The sequence below is a fragment of the Tripterygium wilfordii genome, chromosome 4 (assembly GCF_013401445.1).
Source record: "Tripterygium wilfordii isolate XIE 37 chromosome 4, ASM1340144v1, whole genome shotgun sequence".
Classification (NCBI taxonomy): domain Eukaryota; kingdom Viridiplantae; phylum Streptophyta; class Magnoliopsida; order Celastrales; family Celastraceae; genus Tripterygium; species Tripterygium wilfordii.
The window spans coordinates 5,033,521-5,050,867 of NC_052235.1; the positions used below are offsets into that span (position 1 = coordinate 5,033,521).

The following is a 17,347-nucleotide window of genomic DNA, read 5'->3' on the forward strand; positions in this document are numbered from 1 at the left end:
ATAAATGAATTAGTGGATGCTTTCATCAAGCACTTCCACAACCAGCTCAAATATAAGCAGGACAAGTCGATGAAGATGGTTGCCTGAAGCTGAGGAACATGTAATACACATACATTCATTCATTCTATAGATGCTAATGCTTAAAGATAAAATCTATTATTGTACATAATGGCCAGGCCACAACTGTCATCGCTATAATAAGTGTACTAAGTACTAACTCAATCCTTGTTCTAGAAGGAGACAGATATTGTAGTTCATACTCTCTCTTCAGAATTTCAAGGGCTCATAAGATATAACAAAGATGCAGTAACACTGGCCACTATCAGCCATGGAGTACTAAAAACAAGGGTAATAACAAAGATTTGATTTTTTTCACTAACCAAGTGTAATATAGACGTAAACTAGCTCATCCGAAATAAACACATGTACATTCATAGAGCAACTAAGGAGATTACATACTACTAAGGCAGGAACCCAAGAAAAGACATTGCCCAAGAGCAAAGGACAAGATTTACAGGTATCTGCTATATTTCACTTATGTAAAAGAAATGGCCTCACAGTTTTATTGCCGAAATCAACAGTCCATTGGCAACTTGTCAATACTTCTTGACCAACATGAAAGGCGCCATCTTGTTCCCATCATTTCTCCAAAACAAGATGAGCATTCCAATTTATCTGCGTTTTTTTTTTTTAAATTGAGAAACCAATCCACCAGTATATTCGTCATTTTTAACAATTCATTATGAACATCAGAGGATCCACTCCCCAGGAAGTTCACTATTGATTCAATCTCCCTGATGTATAAACAGACAGTTTAACCAAGATAATTCCCAGTAGTCTACGAAAAACATGAGCAAATGAATTCTGGTTGTCATGCCTGAAGCACCTGACAGTGCACAATGTGACTTTTCAAACTGCTTCGGCCTGCTATACTTGACCATAAATTTGTCACAAGAGTCCTAAAATGTCCTCTCCCTGCAATATTTTCCCATAGGTGAGGGTTACTCTCTACTTGTTTGTCAGGGCTTGAAACGTCAACCATACTGATGCTCATGTTGTTACGAACAATGCAAAGCTTCCCATTAAGAGGGACAAGAGCAGCAGCCTCCAAAGAATGGGAGCTCCCAAGGTGGAGCTTGCTATCTATAAATCTGTTCCATGAATCTGTTGCTCCATCATAAATTCTAAGCTTGCACCCATCCCGGCAATCCAATGCATAGAGTCGTCCATTTAGAGATATGCTGGGGTTGCGCCACCCAGCAACCATTCCATCATTGATTGGAGTCCAGGTATTGGCATCAGGATCATAGGCTTCACTCATGACCTCACGGTGGGAACCAAGACCTTTTAGAAACCACTTTCCCTCGTAAATGACACCGATAAAGGGAACCATAGCTGTGCTCATATCAGAAATAAAGCTCCAACGGTTCTTGTTTGGATCATATACTTCAGCAGAACGGAGTGTCCTCTGGATTCCTTCGCATTCTCCTCCAGCCACATAAAGGCAGTTGTTAATGACACATGAGCCAAAGAAATGACGTTTTTCGAAGCATATCGGGAGCCCTGTGCCATTTGTTTGTTCGGGCACTGTAGAAAATGACTCGTCTCATAGAACCCCTTAGTGGATCCTTCCCTCCAAATAAGTACAAGTGGCAACCACTCAGAACAGCACAACCAAAGCCAAGGGCCTCAGAGTACTCCCTGGGGACTGGTGGAAGTGGCTGCCAGAGCTGACTCATGGGATCAAAAGCATTCCACGAGATCTTTCCATCACGGTCTCTCTTGACAATATAAACCCACTCTTCCGCCATACCAAGACTTTTCCGAAGTGAATAAAAGAAGTTGCCAGCCAGTAGTCGATACCATCTCTTACAAACTAGACGAAGCTTGCGATGTTCAGCACGGGGAACCCGGATCAGACATGCAATGGCAAGGTCATCAGGAAGGCCAGGCAGAAGTGGAGCCTGGACTCTGCTTCTCTCCCTACGTGAGTTTTTGCTCTTGTGTGCATTAGGATTAATATCAGGCTGGATGCAGAGTTTTGACCCTGGGACAAATTTCCTTGCCTCAGCAACTGTTTTCAGGCCAGCATCTACCTTGCAGTAACAGGATACAGAATCAACCTGTAAAACAATCAATTTTAGAATGTGATCTATAAAAGCAGTTTCCCACTGAAGTAGTCAGTAGAATGTAAGGTGAACTGCATGTATGTGAGAGAACAAACTGTCAAACAAATCCTCATCTAAGCTCAGGGCATGCAGCCTTCCAAAAGATATCAATCCTATTATATTTTTACTTTCCCAATTTGTATATTTTTAAGAGGTTTGGATGTACTCTCGCTCTCAGAATTGTGTGTTCTGCCTCTTGAACCACAATACTGAGATCTTAGAAAAACCTAAACTTTTCTCCATTGAAATTTGAAAAACGAAAAACTAATTTTTCCCTTCTGTGTTATGAACTTGTCAATTGTATTCATTTTGATTAATTTTCTTCAAAGGGAACAAGGCGGACTGAAATTTGAAAACAAAAACTAATTTTTTCCCTTTCAGTCCGCCTTGTTCCCTTTAAAGAAAACTAATCAAAACGAATACAACTGACAATTTCAAAACACAGAAGGCCAAAATATAGTCATCACCATCTTTAGAAAGTTGGCCTTACATTCAGCACTATACTCCTTGGAAAAATGGCTTCAGCTCAAGATGATGCATTGCCTGATCATGTAAATAATCAAGCTAGCATATGAAGCAAAAATAAAGTAGCCAGTGGACAAGTAGCAAAGAGTTATCAACAACACACGTATACAAAACCATGAACAAAAAGATATCCTACATAACCAACATAGCCTTCTGAGCTTATTTACCATAGCATGCACAAGTTATGCTTCGTATTGAACTCTTTCTAAAAATCATCGGTTCAAAATTTCAAATAATAATTGGCACTCAAATGCAGTATTAGTCATGTTCATTGCAATCATGGACATAGAAAACAGGGCAAAATCACAAATCTGCATAAGGGACTTCTAATTTGAGAAGGATTTTACCAGGGATTCTAACAGAACTAGTAAAAGGAAATAACCCAATAAAATTTGCAAGAAATGAAAACGCCCCAGCATTTCTCAATCATAAATTATCATAAAAAAAAGCTCCACAAACCTCCATCCAGAATGCATAATTCACCAGCCGTTCTAGTAGATGCATGTTCAAAATCAGATACAAGCAAAAACCCAAGAATCCAAAATGCAAACAACGGAGAGAGGAAATTCCGAACGGAAATTCTTGTTATATGTTCTGAAAATTTTCTTTTAGACACCACATTTGGTGACGGAAAATTAAACAATTTGTCAGCTCTAGAAGAATGAAACCAATATAGCTAAAAAAAACCCATCTGAAATTCAAATGATGGAAAACCCAAACAATTCCGAGAAACAACAACACTTTGCAAGAGAGAGACTAAAAGATCAAGAAAGCTTACCAGCGGAGCTTGAACTCGAAATCCCCTATGAGCATTTGAAGATCGCTGTTGAACGGATTGTTCCATCTGTCAGAAGCTATGATTCATAGATAAGCTGCAGCAAAATCAGGCCTAACAGAGGCTTAATTAGAAATCCAGATCGAAAACTAATTGAAATTCAACACCTAAATCTGAGCAAGCCGAGCAACCATTGAAAAAAGATACTCGGTTTTTGTTGTTGTCTTTTCCTTTTCTTTAATGTACAAATCTCTTCAAATGCAAACAAAAGCATCCCAAAAAACCAACAAGAAGCTCTTTACGAGTTGCAAGTACAAAACGTGAGTGCACCTCTCATACACTTTCTCTCTCCACAGTCTACACAACAGAACAGAACTCTACGGACGAAAGGGCTTGAATGAAATTATTGAAATAATATAGTTTAATGCGGTCTATTAAATGATTTAGTTTTATAATAAAGTTGTGATTTTCAACTCTGGTGTAGTGTCGTGGCCGGGTCAAACACATTTAAGATGAATATGAGAGAGAAGAGGAAGTGGGTGATTGATTACGAGTTTTTGGTTTTTGTGAATTGAATCACACTACTTTTTCTTTCTTTCTTTTTCCAAAAGGCACGTGAGAAGAACGTGATAAATACGATTGCTAAATTAATTTTCAAGGTTATTTGCGTATAAAAAAAATATATATATATATATTTTTGCAAATAAAAATGATTAAATAAAACATCAAAACTTAGCTTGTGTAATTTGTGATGATAAGCCCACGAGATCCAATTATTATAATTTCTAATGAAGTTCCAGTACTAATTATTAAAATAATCATCATTTGTTGTATTAAATCAACACATCTGAAACTGAAAATGTATTTGTGGACTCCACATTAAATAAGTTGGCACATAATCACTAAGTCTATGACTAATTATATCCAATAAATAAAATCATCTATGACTATTAAGGAGTGAATTGTCACGGTGATGATGATATTAACTTCGATGGTGTAAACATATATGCAATCAAAACATTAATAAAGCTGACTATGACTATTTATCTATGCCACAAAATGATGCAACGATAGTGTAGTTATACTTGCTCTTTTGGATCATCTGCAAACGTCAAACTCCTGATGATTCAAAGAATTGTCAAATACCTCCGCACAACCATCATCAAAATATACTACTACCGTGTACATTAACATAGTGATAAATACATTAATGTCAATAAATCAGATGAATCCTCAAGAGACAGCAAAATAGAAAAGCAACCCCAGCCCACCGCATGCTTCAGTATCTTCTACTTGGATGTTAAATAAATTGGTAAAGAGATCCATCAATTTAAGGTCCAGTGTTCACCCAATTCGCATTCATCGCCTACAGCAAAACTTTCATCTCAAAAGGGCACAGAAATTCCAAGTTTATTTCAATATATAAAAGACTTTACTTCATTGAGGAGAAAGTAAACTTCAAAGGAACTCTGTCAAGGATCAGATACCCCAATGGTTATATCCCGATAAAATGGGTTGAAAAACACGCCTATGAGATTGAAAAGGATGCAGCAGCCGAAAGAACGCACTCCCTCTCCCACTGTACACATCCTACACAACCCACCATCACCCAGCAAACTGAAGGAAATAGTTGGAAAAAAAAAATCAAGACTCAGGAGAGAGCCAGAACACAAAGTAACCCCTATTCTGTTAGAACTGTTTCCCCATAACCTACCAACATTCAACGCGTATGTTCCTGCAACCACCCCAAACTTACATTATCCCCTCCCTCACCCGCAATGACTGTAGTAACACTGAAACACTAACTAAAAGGCACAGAGGAGAAAAAAAGAAAAAAGAAAACCCCAAAAGTATCCCCTATGAAAGGGGGAATAGTCTGCAATCACTAGACACTAAGTATGTAGAATGTTCAGTTATTAATCCCACGCACTGGTAACCCCTGGGCCATACCCTCCTCCGTAACCACTAGAAGCCCCCAATCCACTGCCACTGCTGTAGCCTCCACCATAGTAATCTGAACCACCCTTAGTGAAAGAAGAGTCCCTTCGAAAGTCACGGCTGCCGAACCGGCCTCCCCCTGAACGACGATTCCTCCCTCCGCCATAAGAGCGCACTGCAAACCGAGATAACCAAGCAGGTACTTCTTGATTCGCCTCTAGCATTAGATCAGATAATGATTTTGCCAGCGATCCATTGTTCTCGTTGAAGAAGGCAGTAGCCAAGCCTGTTTTACCAGCTCTCCCTGTTCGACCAATTCGATGGACATAATCATCAATGTCATTTGGTAGATCAAAGTTCACCACATGAGCAACGTGGGGAATGTCAAGACCACGTGCTGCCACATCCGTTGCCACCAAAATTGGTGTGATGCCAGTTTTAAATGACCGCAATGCTTGTTCTCTTTCCTGCAACATATATGAATAAGAACCTAGAGATGTAAGAAGCAGACAACTGATCTGCACCGCAACACCCACGCAACGTAGAAGCTGTTAAACTAAGTCCTGGAACAATTAACTCAATCAACAGAATCATGGCAGGCAGAACTGAAGAACAATTCACAATGTTAAGCAATATAGACGGAACAACATCGCATGGTAGCATGGCTGCCCGACACATACAAAGGGGCTCAAATGCCATGGCACTTAGTTGTTTAATCAAGAAGCCTAGCAAGCCTCGCTCAAGACATCTTACACAAGCATCTACAAAAACATTGCTCCAAACCCAGCTGGTTGGATTAAAGACTCATTGTCTGGGATGTCTACTAAACATAAGACAGCAATTAAGGAGGGGGATGGTGAGGTAAGAAGATGTACTAAAAGTCATGACTCTAGCAACAGAAAGGCAGTATTGGGAAGAGAGATGTTACATAAATTAGAATCAAGTATCGGTTAGAGAAATCCTGATTTAATTCCATATTAACCTTTCCCCTTGGGACCGGGTGGTGGTGAAGAGCCAACCACTGAATCAGTGGTGCTCCTCAACGATAATTATTTCCTTGTCTAACACCCAGGGCAATCACTAGTTCATAAGTCTATAAATTTAGGAAACAACTTCTGCAACATTCTCAACTACACACAATTAAGATCACCACAAACGTCGGATGAAAGTGAGGCAACCTACTATTAACAAGTTTGGAAGAAGCATATTGAACCGGGCTCTAACTTGAGTCTCTGTTAACCCATCTCAAGTTCAGTCAACCAAATGAACATATTTCTCATGCGTTTTAAAAGGCAAAAATGTAGCAGCAAGACTTTAATCACAACAGAACAATCTTCACACATTTTTATTCTTTCAGGAAGTGAGTGTCATATGGTAGCACAATAACAAAGGACTCATTTCCCTTCCATTTCATACAAGATGAATACTGACAGAAAGGTAGTGTGAAATCAGAGTAACTACACAAAAGGTTAGAAAGTCAATGTAGGATAAACAAGCTGCAAAAAAACATATCACTGGAACAATTAGCTTGCTGAAGTAAGAAGGCTTCCACCCCATCCGAAAAACCCTTCCTCAGTGCCTCAGCATTTCTCCAAAACCTTTGGATCTCAGAGACATGCATATAAGGCGCACTTCATATGATCCATAAAATCAAATCAAATGAAAATATCTGTTTTCCGTGGAAACCACATCAGAACTATGAAGAGAACGTATGAACTCTGACTAGGAATAAATTATTGCTCCATGAATAGATGCAAGTGCTCAAACTCATAGACAGTACAAGATGACACCAACATCAGAAATAAGCAGAAAAGGGATGAATCCATAGCAAAACCTTCAAAAGATGAAGAAAAGAATACCTGTTGCGATCTATCACCATGAATAGTAGTAGCAGGGAAACCATTAACTGACAACCAATGTTCAAGTGAATCTGCTCCCTTCTTTGTCTCCACAAAAACTAATGTCAAAGATTGCTGCAAAATCAAGAATCCAAGAGTAAGAGTCAAAAAAATTAACAAACAAGATGAAGATAAATAACCCAATCAATTTTTTACCTGAGAAACATAAGTGATCAAATAAAAAAAATAATAGCCATCATTCTGAAAACAACTAGCAAGCAAAGGACCCGAAATCACCCACACCCCAAAACGTCACAATATAGAGAGATAAATATGGCATTTTCTAGCATACCTTGCCCTGGACACCATTTGTCCTCTGTGCATGAAGAAGGTCCATGAGATGACTCCTTTTGTCCGACTCATGAACAAATTCAACTCTTTGGACGATCAAATCAGTACTTGAACCCACTCGTCCAACAGCCAAGAAAATGTAATTTGAAAGAAAATCAGATGCCAGTCTCTGGATGACAACAAACGGTTCTCATAGAATTATATTTTTAAATATCTAGAGCAAAACTCATCAAATTTGACCTTGTATAGAGATTAAATGAAGGACTTTAAGACAATTCTGTTGTAAATAAACTCTCCAGCCCCCAATATTAGTAAATAAAATTCCTAAAAGATATTAACAGCAAAAAGTAATAATTGATTATAAGTCTTTTCTAGTAACTAAATGTATTTTCCATAACACATGAAAAGGAAATAGTACTTTATCAAAAATATACCTAATCTACAATAAGAAACATGATTAAAGACCTTCACAAGTGGGAAAACAAACCTGTATCTCTTTTGGAAAGGTAGCACTGAACAACATTGTTTGTCTGACACCTTGCGGAGGCATGTCAGAATGTTGCACAATTTTTCTAATTTGAGGCTCAAAACCCATATCCAACATTCGATCTGCCTCATCCAGAGCTAGATACCTGATCATTTGTAAAGAAACTCTAGCCCTCTCCAACAAATCCACCAATCTTCCAGGAGTTGCAACTAGGATATCAACACCTCTCTCCAGGTCTCGCAGCTGCCCATATATTAAAAAATCACTGGTAGTAGACAAATAAATCTAGAATTACAGTGACATGCTGCTAAATGAAAATTAATAGGTAGGATCATTCAAGCATACAATTGAAATAGGCACTTAAAGTTAGAAATAGGATGAAGAGAAATCCAGCCACAGAAGTGTCGCATAAAAACAAAAGATATGGAGCTTTATTAATTGCTGTAATTGCAAAGTGTCTCATGACTGATCCATAACCATTACCTCCAAATCTAGATTAATAAAAAGGTTCTAAATAAACCAATTGGAATATCGAGATGCCAAACATTAAGAAGCATTCAATTAAACACTATATTTCATACCGGGATGTCAAACATTAAGAGGACGGAAATAATGTTTCCAGAAAAAAGTCACTGAGAGCTGTATTAGGCTGTCAATAAGCAAGTATAACAAGCATCAATAATACTCTTACACAGCATAATCATCACCATCAAATCCTTTACCCCAAACATGTAAATAACAGCTTGTCACTAGAACAGCTAAGACAACATCAACCTCAACAATTTGACCTAGTTGATGCAGTGACTGAAAAACAGTATTCCACTCCAAAATGAGGTCATAATGCTTTTCTCACAATGCAAAGACCAAGTTACTAAGTATACAAACCTTATATCTTGAATTGACAACATAAGATGCAAAACTATAATCAATTCATGACGAAACATATCATAATCGTGAAATCAAGTAAATTAGTTGAAAGATTAAGTCTAGAACAAACCTGCTGATTAATAGGAGCTCCTCCATAAGCAACAACCACCCTGACCCCAGTTTGGTATGAGAACTTCTTAGCTTCCTCATGTATCTGCAAGCCACAGAGCAATATACTAAATTCATGATCATAGAAGTTGCATAAAATAGAATGTATCATACAATAAACAACAAATGAACCAACTTGGCAAGAAAGCTCCCGAGTTGGAGAAAGAATGAGAGCAAGCGGGAATGCTGTGCGCGACCCCCGTAATGGTCTATTATGTGTGCTCTGTCCCTGTCCCTGTCCCTTCATAATTCCGCTGATAATTGGGAAACAGAAAGCAGCTGTCTTGCCAGAACCAGTCTGGGCACATGCCATCAAATCCCGCCCCGCAAGAGATATTGGGATGGCATTCCGCTGCACGGGCGTCGGTTTGACATACTTGCACCTCCGGATGTTCAGATTGAGTGCTTCCCCAAGGTCAATCTCTGCAAATGTATTCACAGGTGGAGGTACGTTATCCCCACTGGTATCCACCGGAATATCCTCATATGCATCAAAGTTAATCCCAGTGTTCTCCTGCTCACTGAAAACCTCCTCTGTTTCGTCATCATCACCAAATGGGTTAGCTTCCCTCTCTCTCCCACGGTCCCAGCCACCACCTCTGTTACCCCATCCTCCTACTCGACCACCTCCATACCCAGAACGAAAATCATTTTTGGAACCAGCCCAACGAGGTCCACCATACCCAGCTCGATCATTAGTTGAGGCAGGCCCAGAGTAAGCCGGAGCAGGTGGGTCTGAAGAGGCTGGCCGATTGCGGAGATGGGGAGGAACATATGCCGATCGTGCAAGTGCAGAAGTGTTACTAATACCCCCGTTGTTTGCAGACCCAGGAGCAGCATTATTAGTCCCAGAGTTTGCAGCCATATCCGCCCATGAAGTTGTCATGGTCAAATTGGAATTCCCCTCCACGGTCACTTGAAAATTCAATCAAACTTGAACCTCAGAAAGCTCAAAGAACAATAACTTTCTTCCAATCCCAGAAATGAAAAGCTCCAGCTATTCGAAATGGTTCTAATCTTTGATAATCAAATCGTGACAGGTATCTGCGTCAAAAACATGATCAGAAAATCATCCATTCCGATTCCATCATGACAAATACAGCAATAAAAAACAATTCCATCGTGACAAATACAGCAATAGAAAACAAAAAACAGTACTTAGGCTCCTCTTGGATATCAAAAAACGTAATAAAAGTCCCGGTAATTGAAAAAGTACAATGAAAAACACAGAACAAACTCGCTTCCTCCACAGAAAAGAAGAAGAGAGAAAGCAAAAAAAGCGTCAAATTTTTCTTCAGGAGTCATGCAATTTGTGCACAGCCAAACAAACGTCAAATCCAACCTGATCTGCTAAGGCAGCTAAACGCAATCCACACCATAAAGGAATGCAACAACTTCTCTCACCAAAAAAAAATCACAAAACCTAACCCGTCTTGAACACTTGGGCGCAAAATATGAACATCCAGAGATTCATGCATATCCACACGCACGGAGAAAGAGACAAGGAACCAACCTGATGAAGCAGCACGACAACAAAACCCTAACAATCGAAGCGATGTGTGTTGTTGTTGAAGATCCAGAATGGAAGAAACTAAAAACCCTTATATGCGCGACTCCGTGTATGTTAAGTATCCGCCAACACAAAAATATCTGCTGTTTTCTCTCTCTATAAACTTTTTCCTTCTCTCTCTATGAACATAAATAATTAAATACTAGTTCTTTCTCCTCTTTTGTGCGCCTTTTTTTTCCCTCTTTCTTTTCTATTTATTTTCTTCTCACTTTCTTTTTCTTTTTTTTTTTTTCAAATCAAATTCGTCGAATCTGTAAAAAAAAAAAAAATGGACAAAAGAAGGAAAAGAAGTTCAAGGCTGACCAAGGTAATCGATTGTATTACGCATACATATGTTCAATGTTGAATTCAAACTACAAAGTGAGTACAAACATATTTCTCAATATTATTTGAGAAAAACAATCCAAACTCGTTCAATACCTTTTTTGTACTGTTTATGCGATTGTAAACAAAATTTTAAAAGAAATTTTAAAATTGGCTAATGCGATTTTCTTTGTGTTATTCAAAGAGACTAGTCTTAGTACAAAGCATTGACTTTAATTAATTACCATTAAAATGTGGATTTTTTGCAAAAGTTTGGTTGTTTTTCATGATATATCATTAGTAGTTTAGGAAATTAATATATGTTTCTCAACCCTACACCTTATAAGAAAAATATATGTTTGTTTTTCTACCCTTACGAACGGAAAATTTGTTGGGAGACACTATGCTTCAATTTCATGTAATCATCCTTATTGTATATGAAATTAAGTTGCCTATAAAAGGAAGAAAAATCAAATTGGCTGACAATGGGAAATCATCCTTATTTTAACATAGTTCTTAATTAGCAAGAATTAACTTTTAGATGGGGACCATCAAAACATAATACAACCAAATCAAGGCCAATTAAGTCTTTTGGGCATAGCCCAATCCAATTTTTTAAAAGTTCGGCCTCTGCCTAATCCAATTAAACAAAGTCGATCCAATAGAATGAAAATGTGCACAACTCCTAATTTGTAATTACAAAAACCAAATAAAGGGCAAAAAAAAAAAAAAAGCAGTGGCTGTTCTCTCAAAAAATACATCGGTTTCTCCACCACTGTTCCTCTTTCTCTGTTTCTCTAACTCCATATATCTCTAGATTTTCAGTCTCTCTCTCTCTAGAGATTCAGAGAAATATTGGGCTTGCTTTTTTACATATCTTGGGGATTAGTGGTCGTGGAGTGTAGGTTTAGGATTACGGAATTTGAAGGGATCTCGATCTGTTGTTGGAGTATTAGCGGAAGATGAGTTTGGATTCGGTCCCATCTAACTCTCATGGAAACCTGGACGAGCAGATTTCGCAGCTCATGCAGTGCAAGCCCCTGTCGGAGCAAGAGGTACGATTCACAATCTCTCGGTTCGTTTTCTTTATATCTTTGGTTATCTGGGCTTAGCTTTGTTCATTATATGGTGGGATTTGGGGCTTCGTATGTTCCTATCGGTTTCTTTTCTTAGAGTACCTGGAGGCTGGATCAGGATAGCTATTATTTTCTTGTGTGGTTTTGGTTTGTGCGTGTGTAATCCGTTTCTCTGACTGAATTGGGATTTCCTAGGATGGATCTGGGCGTGAGCTTGGAGGCGTCATGTAGTTCATTTTATAATTTTGATGATTCTATCAGATCCGTTCACGAATATGCTATGTAGACAGCCAGCTGTGGTTTCTTTGAGTTTTGTAATTTTTTAAGCGATAAATTGGTCTAACAAATTGGGATAAGATGGAGCCAGTTCCAATAAATTGGAACCCAGGTACACTTTGTTTCTTTATGGCAGCTCAACCGAAGTGAGATAGACACTCTAGCCTATTAAGTGGGGGTGCTGGATGTGCCATCATGTGTTTGCTGTGGTACTTGAGGTGTTCTTTGTGGGCAATTCAGATTGATTTTTTTTCCTTTTACTTTTCCTTTGCTCATAATTGGCCAATGTCCAAGAACTATGTTAAAATCATATTGAAGCATATATTTGAACGGGGTTGAGCTGATTAAATCCCTGTAAGAAGGCAGACTGTATGTTCAATTATTGTTTATTGTGTTGAAGATGCTGACAACTAAGCTTAATCCACCGATATAGTTTTTTTAATAATTTTTTAATGGGGTGATTGGGATTGGGGGAATGAATTTCCAGTTGGGGCATCATAGGTCTGTCTTTTTTCCCCAAAGTTTACCATTTAATTTTTGTGGTCATTTCTGCTTATGAAACTCATGGTTTTTGGGATGGGTTAGATGGGAATTGCGGGTTTGTCTTCTTTGGATTACCTAGGCAAATTGGAGGCTTTTTTTGTCGTCTTTTCTGGGTTTGTGTTCGTTGCTCAAGTATGTTGAAGTACCAATATATACTGCTGATGGTGGGTGGATGTGCAGATGCGTGTGGATCTGTTAGTCTTGAATAGGCAGTAATGTATCATCTATAATGCTTGAGGGATCTATTGACTGCATTCAGTATTTCTAAATGAAGCATTGATCCTTATAGTGGTTCTGTACTCTGAGGTCTGAAGTCTAGAGAACTGTTTAATAAAACTTCTGTTATTTTTTTTTCTCTTTTTTGTAGTAACTCATCTACTTCTATTTCTGCATCTACATCGTGCAATGTTTTTAAGCTCATGTTTGCATTTATCTATGTTTTTTCAGGTTAGGGTATTGTGTGACAAGGCTAAGGAGATTTTAATGGAAGAAAGCAATGTTCAGGTTTGCTTCCCAGTCCTCTTTGCTTGCGCTTAAGTTCGCATGTATAAATTCTTCAATAGGTGTTTTGTAAGTTTCAGTGTAGCCATGCTTTATTTTTGATGTGGTATTTTGAACTCAAGTGTAATTGATTTTCATTTTCTTACTTTCAGCCGGTGAAAAGCCCTGTTACAATTTGTGGTGATACTCACGGGCAATTTCATGATCTTGCTGAGCTTTTTCGCATTGGAGGGAAGGTAATTATTATCCTATTGAAGCAATAGGTATTTTACTTTTATGCATGTGTTAGAATGGATCACTGCCTGAAATTATGCAAGTCATGAGAGCATAGGCCATATATTTCTGTAGGAATGCATACTCAATGTTAGACACTCCAATTCATGAGGAGCCATAATTCAAGTGGTTGGTACCTCACCAATGTTCCCTCAAGGTAGGGGTTAGAATCTCTATCCCCGAAAATTGGAAAAGAAACGTTAATCAATTGAGAAGAAAGAAAAGTCTTTCATTTCTATTATTGGGACTTGGGAGAGCCACTTGGGCTTCTAAGTACTGTGGGAACCAATGCCAATGTTTTATAGTGGTAACATGGATTTGTGGGAGAGAAATGAGTTTGTATACTCACTTTCCTTGGTTTTCTAGTTTTTTACTCAGCAATTTTTTCCCTGGCCAAATTTAGAGGCCTTTATAATTTATATTAAGGGTAATCTATGGTGTATATACTGACGATCGCAATAGCATTCAGTCATGGGCCCTCATTATTGTTTTTATCAATTTTTCTATTTTCGTATGTTGTTCATTTGGAGTTTGAAAATGTATAGGTTTTTTTACTTTGATATAAAACGGTGGTATTTTAAAATGGATCTGATGTGCTACTCCGAAATTGATATGTTTTATCTTTTGAAAAGTTGGAGCTTCTTTCTCTGGGTTGTTTTTGAATTGTTCTTGCATCCTGTCTTACCTTGTCTAATCTTGAGTGATATAACTGTTTGGTTATCTCATGGAATATCAAGATTTGTTGTTCCACTACTAATAGTTTTTTTTCGTTATTTTTTGGTTAGTGCCCAGATACAAACTATTTGTTCATGGGAGACTATGTTGACCGTGGCTACTACTCTGTTGAGACTGTAACGGTAAGCTTCAATTACTCTGTTTATCCCCCATGTCTTTGGTCATGTTCTTATTTTATTGGTTAGATTGTATGCAAAGTTGAGCAATCCCGTAACTGTAAGGTACACTGTTGTTCTGTCTTTACTCTTGAGATGTTTGTAGGAACAGACCGGAGTGTCTTCACATTTTATTTTATCGTTTGGTTGAGGATTTAAATTTTCATGTGGTACTGACAAACTTAATTATTCAGCTGTTGGTAGCGTTGAAAGTGCGGTATCCTCAACGGATTACTATTCTGAGAGGAAATCATGAAAGTCGTCAGGTATGCTTGGATTGTTAGGTTGGGACTTTTTGTGGAATAGCTGCTCAATTCTTTATTCTCTCTTCTTGTCAACCTGGAACTATTTACTGATCAGCTGAAGATCAAAAAACTTTATGCCTGTTCTTCATTAATCATCAGGGTGCAAAGTTGTATTATCATTTTGCAGCTGCACTACAGTTTTATCTTTTCCATATTTTAAATTTTTTTTATAACAGCATTTGATTTTGATTATAGTGATTATTGCTTTATACTTTGCAATGCAGATTACTCAAGTATATGGGTTCTATGATGAATGCCTGAGGAAGTGAGTTTCATTGAGTTCTTGGTTTTCTAGGTTTACCATTTTATGTAATGAAGATATTACTATTGTCTGCAAGTCAAGTTGTAAAGCCCTAGGTAATATTTATTTTAGCTTGTAATTTTCATTTTTATTGCAAAGAATGAAAAAAAAAAAAGTGAAGCTCTTGTATATAAGTTATGCGTAATTACAAGAATGGTTCCCTTATGAAGCAGTAGCACAAATCGTAAACAACACCCGTGAACAAGGCTTCCGTAGTGGGGGACATGCAAGATAAACACAGACCTTACCCCTCACATAATATGTGGAGAGGTTGTTTCCAGAATTGAACCTGTAACCTCTAGGTTGCACTCTTGCAACTTTACTATTGGCCCATATGTTCGCGTATTATGAAGCAACAAATAAAGAAGAAAATAGAATAAAAGACTTGATAGGAAGAGGTTTGCTGTAGAATATTTTCAGAGCAAGGAAGGTGAAAGTTCTTTGTAGATTCAAGTTGTTGCTGTCAATACTTTAGAACCATGTATGTATATCTATGACACACATTGGCGCTTTTTATTTTATTTTATTATATTATTGGAATGTTTTTCGATTGTGATGAACTTCCTTTCATCAATCTGTTTGGTTGGGATGGACTTATTATGTATTTTGATATTACAGTATATGACATGGATAACAAAATTAAGGAAACTGAGAATTGATGTTATGTTACTTTAGATTTCTAAAGCCCAAGTTCTTCGAAAGACATTCTTGCTTGACAATAGGGACTGATGTGTCCTGTTTTGTTTCTAGGTATGGCAATGCCAATGTGTGGAAGATCTTCACCGATCTCTTTGACTATTTTCCACTAACAGCATTGGTTAGTATGGCATCTATTTATTGTTCTTTAATATTTCTGACAATGTAATTGAGACTTGAGAGTATTGCTGGATGCTGGTATGTGGAGAGAAAAGAAGAGAGAACAAGAACAATCAGGAATTTGTAACTTTACATTTCTTTTTTTGTGGCCCAAGTGGTGGGGATCGACCTTGGGCCACAGAGTCCAATGGGAATCAGGTTTCTCTAGTAGGGATTTGTATGTTAACATGGTGTTATTTTTCTTGTAAAGGTTGAATCAGAAATATTTTGTCTCCACGGTGGATTGTCCCCTTCCATTGAAACCCTTGATAACATACGTAATTTTGACCGCGTGCAAGAAGTACCTCATGAAGGTCCAATGTGTGACCTTCTTTGGTCTGACCCAGATGATCGTTGTGGCTGGGGTATCTCACCTAGAGGTGCCGGATATACTTTTGGCCAGGTAGTGGCTTTCTCTTTCTCCACTGTCATAATCTTGTTTTTTGCAGCCTCGAATCATTGTGCACTTTCCTGGTCTGCTAATCTTTATTCTTCTTGCAGGATATATCTGAACAATTTAATCACGCAAATAACTTAAAGCTGATTGCGAGGGCTCACCAATTGGTCATGGAAGGATACAACTGGGGTCATGTAACTACAACCTTTCCCTCTGGATGCTCTTTCATATTTTCTTGGTTGGATGGTTAATTCAATCAATTCTGCATTTCTTTGATAGGAACAAAAGGTGGTAACTATATTCAGTGCGCCTAACTACTGTTATCGATGTGGAAACATGGCCTCTATCCTTGAAGTTGATGACTGCAAGGGGCACACATTTATCCAGGTCTTTATTTCTCCCTGCCTCTCATTTTTACTAGTCTGTGGGCAATATTAGGCATCAGAAGTTTGAAAATATTCAAAAAACTTTATGAATTTGCAGTTTGAGCCGGCTCCTAGGAGGGGAGAGCCAGATGTGACCCGGAGGACTCCTGACTATTTCCTATGAGGAAATCGACCTCAGTGTTACCGTATTCTTGGTAGCCATGGTATCCACCGACTGTTTTACTCATCGACAGGTATTTTAAATCTAAAGACTACATTCTGGTAGTGGTTGGGCAACAAGATACATGTAAGATGGGCAGGTGAGGCTTCGTTGCTTTGATTGTTTATTTGAATTGGTTGAGTTTTCCACAAAGGGGAAGCAGCGGAGCTGGCCTTGCCAAAGCAACATATGTACAATTTTCAGCGAACAATCGGTCATCTTTATGTTTAATGAAAATATGTATAGGAAATTCTCCTGAAGCAAATGGAGCATTCGTGGTGTCATTGTAAAAATTACTTGGATTACGTAATGAAAAAGTGGTGAAGCTCTGAAGAAATCAAACGAGTAATTCTAA

The 17,347-nt window shown here is 38.1% G+C and overlaps 3 protein-coding genes across 4 annotated transcripts; 1 reads left to right on the plus strand and 2 right to left on the minus strand.

Moving 5' to 3' along the window:
- Window positions 1-302: 302 nt before the first annotated feature.
- Window positions 303-3,871, minus strand: LOC119997924 (F-box/kelch-repeat protein At1g55270-like). Its single transcript, XM_038845157.1, is given in 3 exon segments — window positions 303-1,543; window positions 1,545-2,123; window positions 3,472-3,871. Coding segments are annotated over 3 exon segments (1,317 nt in total). The 5' UTR covers window positions 3,538-3,871; the 3' UTR covers window positions 303-871.
- A 695-nt stretch (window positions 3,872-4,566) lies between these two features.
- On the minus strand, window positions 4,567-10,814 carry LOC119997301 (DEAD-box ATP-dependent RNA helicase 37-like). 2 transcript variants are annotated; one of them, XM_038844214.1, is made up of 7 exons: window positions 10,631-10,814; window positions 9,254-10,161; window positions 9,080-9,163; window positions 8,083-8,325; window positions 7,597-7,764; window positions 7,266-7,379; window positions 5,385-5,873 (listed from the first exon to the last, which is right to left on the minus strand). In XM_038844214.1, the coding sequence occupies exons 2-7, from the start codon at window positions 10,001-10,003 to the stop codon at window positions 5,385-5,387; spliced, it is 1,848 nt and encodes a 615-aa protein (XP_038700142.1). In that variant the 5' UTR covers window positions 10,004-10,161; window positions 10,631-10,814. The 2 variants fall into 2 exon arrangements, with proteins under 2 accessions (XP_038700143.1, XP_038700142.1); XM_038844215.1 differs by lacking the exon at window positions 10,631-10,814 and having other exon boundaries at window positions 4,567-5,873; window positions 9,254-10,003.
- Window positions 10,815-11,697: 883 nt separating this feature from the next.
- Window positions 11,698-17,329, plus strand: LOC119997330 (serine/threonine-protein phosphatase PP2A-2 catalytic subunit-like). The gene is made up of 11 exons (XM_038844267.1): window positions 11,698-12,045; window positions 13,333-13,389; window positions 13,539-13,622; window positions 14,445-14,516; window positions 14,744-14,815; window positions 15,079-15,119; window positions 15,906-15,972; window positions 16,222-16,413; window positions 16,512-16,601; window positions 16,687-16,794; window positions 16,891-17,329. The coding sequence occupies exons 1-11, from the start codon at window positions 11,953-11,955 to the stop codon at window positions 16,954-16,956; spliced, it is 942 nt and encodes a 313-aa protein (XP_038700195.1). The 5' UTR covers window positions 11,698-11,952; the 3' UTR covers window positions 16,957-17,329.
- Window positions 17,330-17,347: the final 18 nt, after the last annotated feature.

Excerpts from the sequence above, each read along its gene's own strand:
- LOC119997301 (XM_038844215.1), bottom strand. The coding sequence starts at position 10,003 with ATGACAACTTCATGGGCGGATATGGCTGCAAACTCTGGGACTAATAAT. Across the intron at positions 9,164-9,253 it reads CTCGGGAGCTTTCTTGCCAA|ATACATGAGGAAGCTAAGAA; the intron begins GTTGGTTCATTT and ends TGTGGCTTGCAG. Across the intron at positions 7,765-8,082 it reads CCTTTCCAAAAGAGATACAG|AGACTGGCATCTGATTTTCT; the intron begins GTTTGTTTTCCC and ends GTTGTCATCCAG.
- LOC119997330 (XM_038844267.1), top strand. The coding sequence starts at position 11,953 with ATGAGTTTGGATTCGGTCCCATCTAACTCTCATGGAAACCTGGACGAG. Across the intron at positions 15,973-16,221 it reads ATTTTCCACTAACAGCATTG|GTTGAATCAGAAATATTTTG; the intron begins GTTAGTATGGCA and ends TTTCTTGTAAAG. Across the intron at positions 16,795-16,890 it reads AGGGGCACACATTTATCCAG|TTTGAGCCGGCTCCTAGGAG; the intron begins GTCTTTATTTCT and ends ATGAATTTGCAG.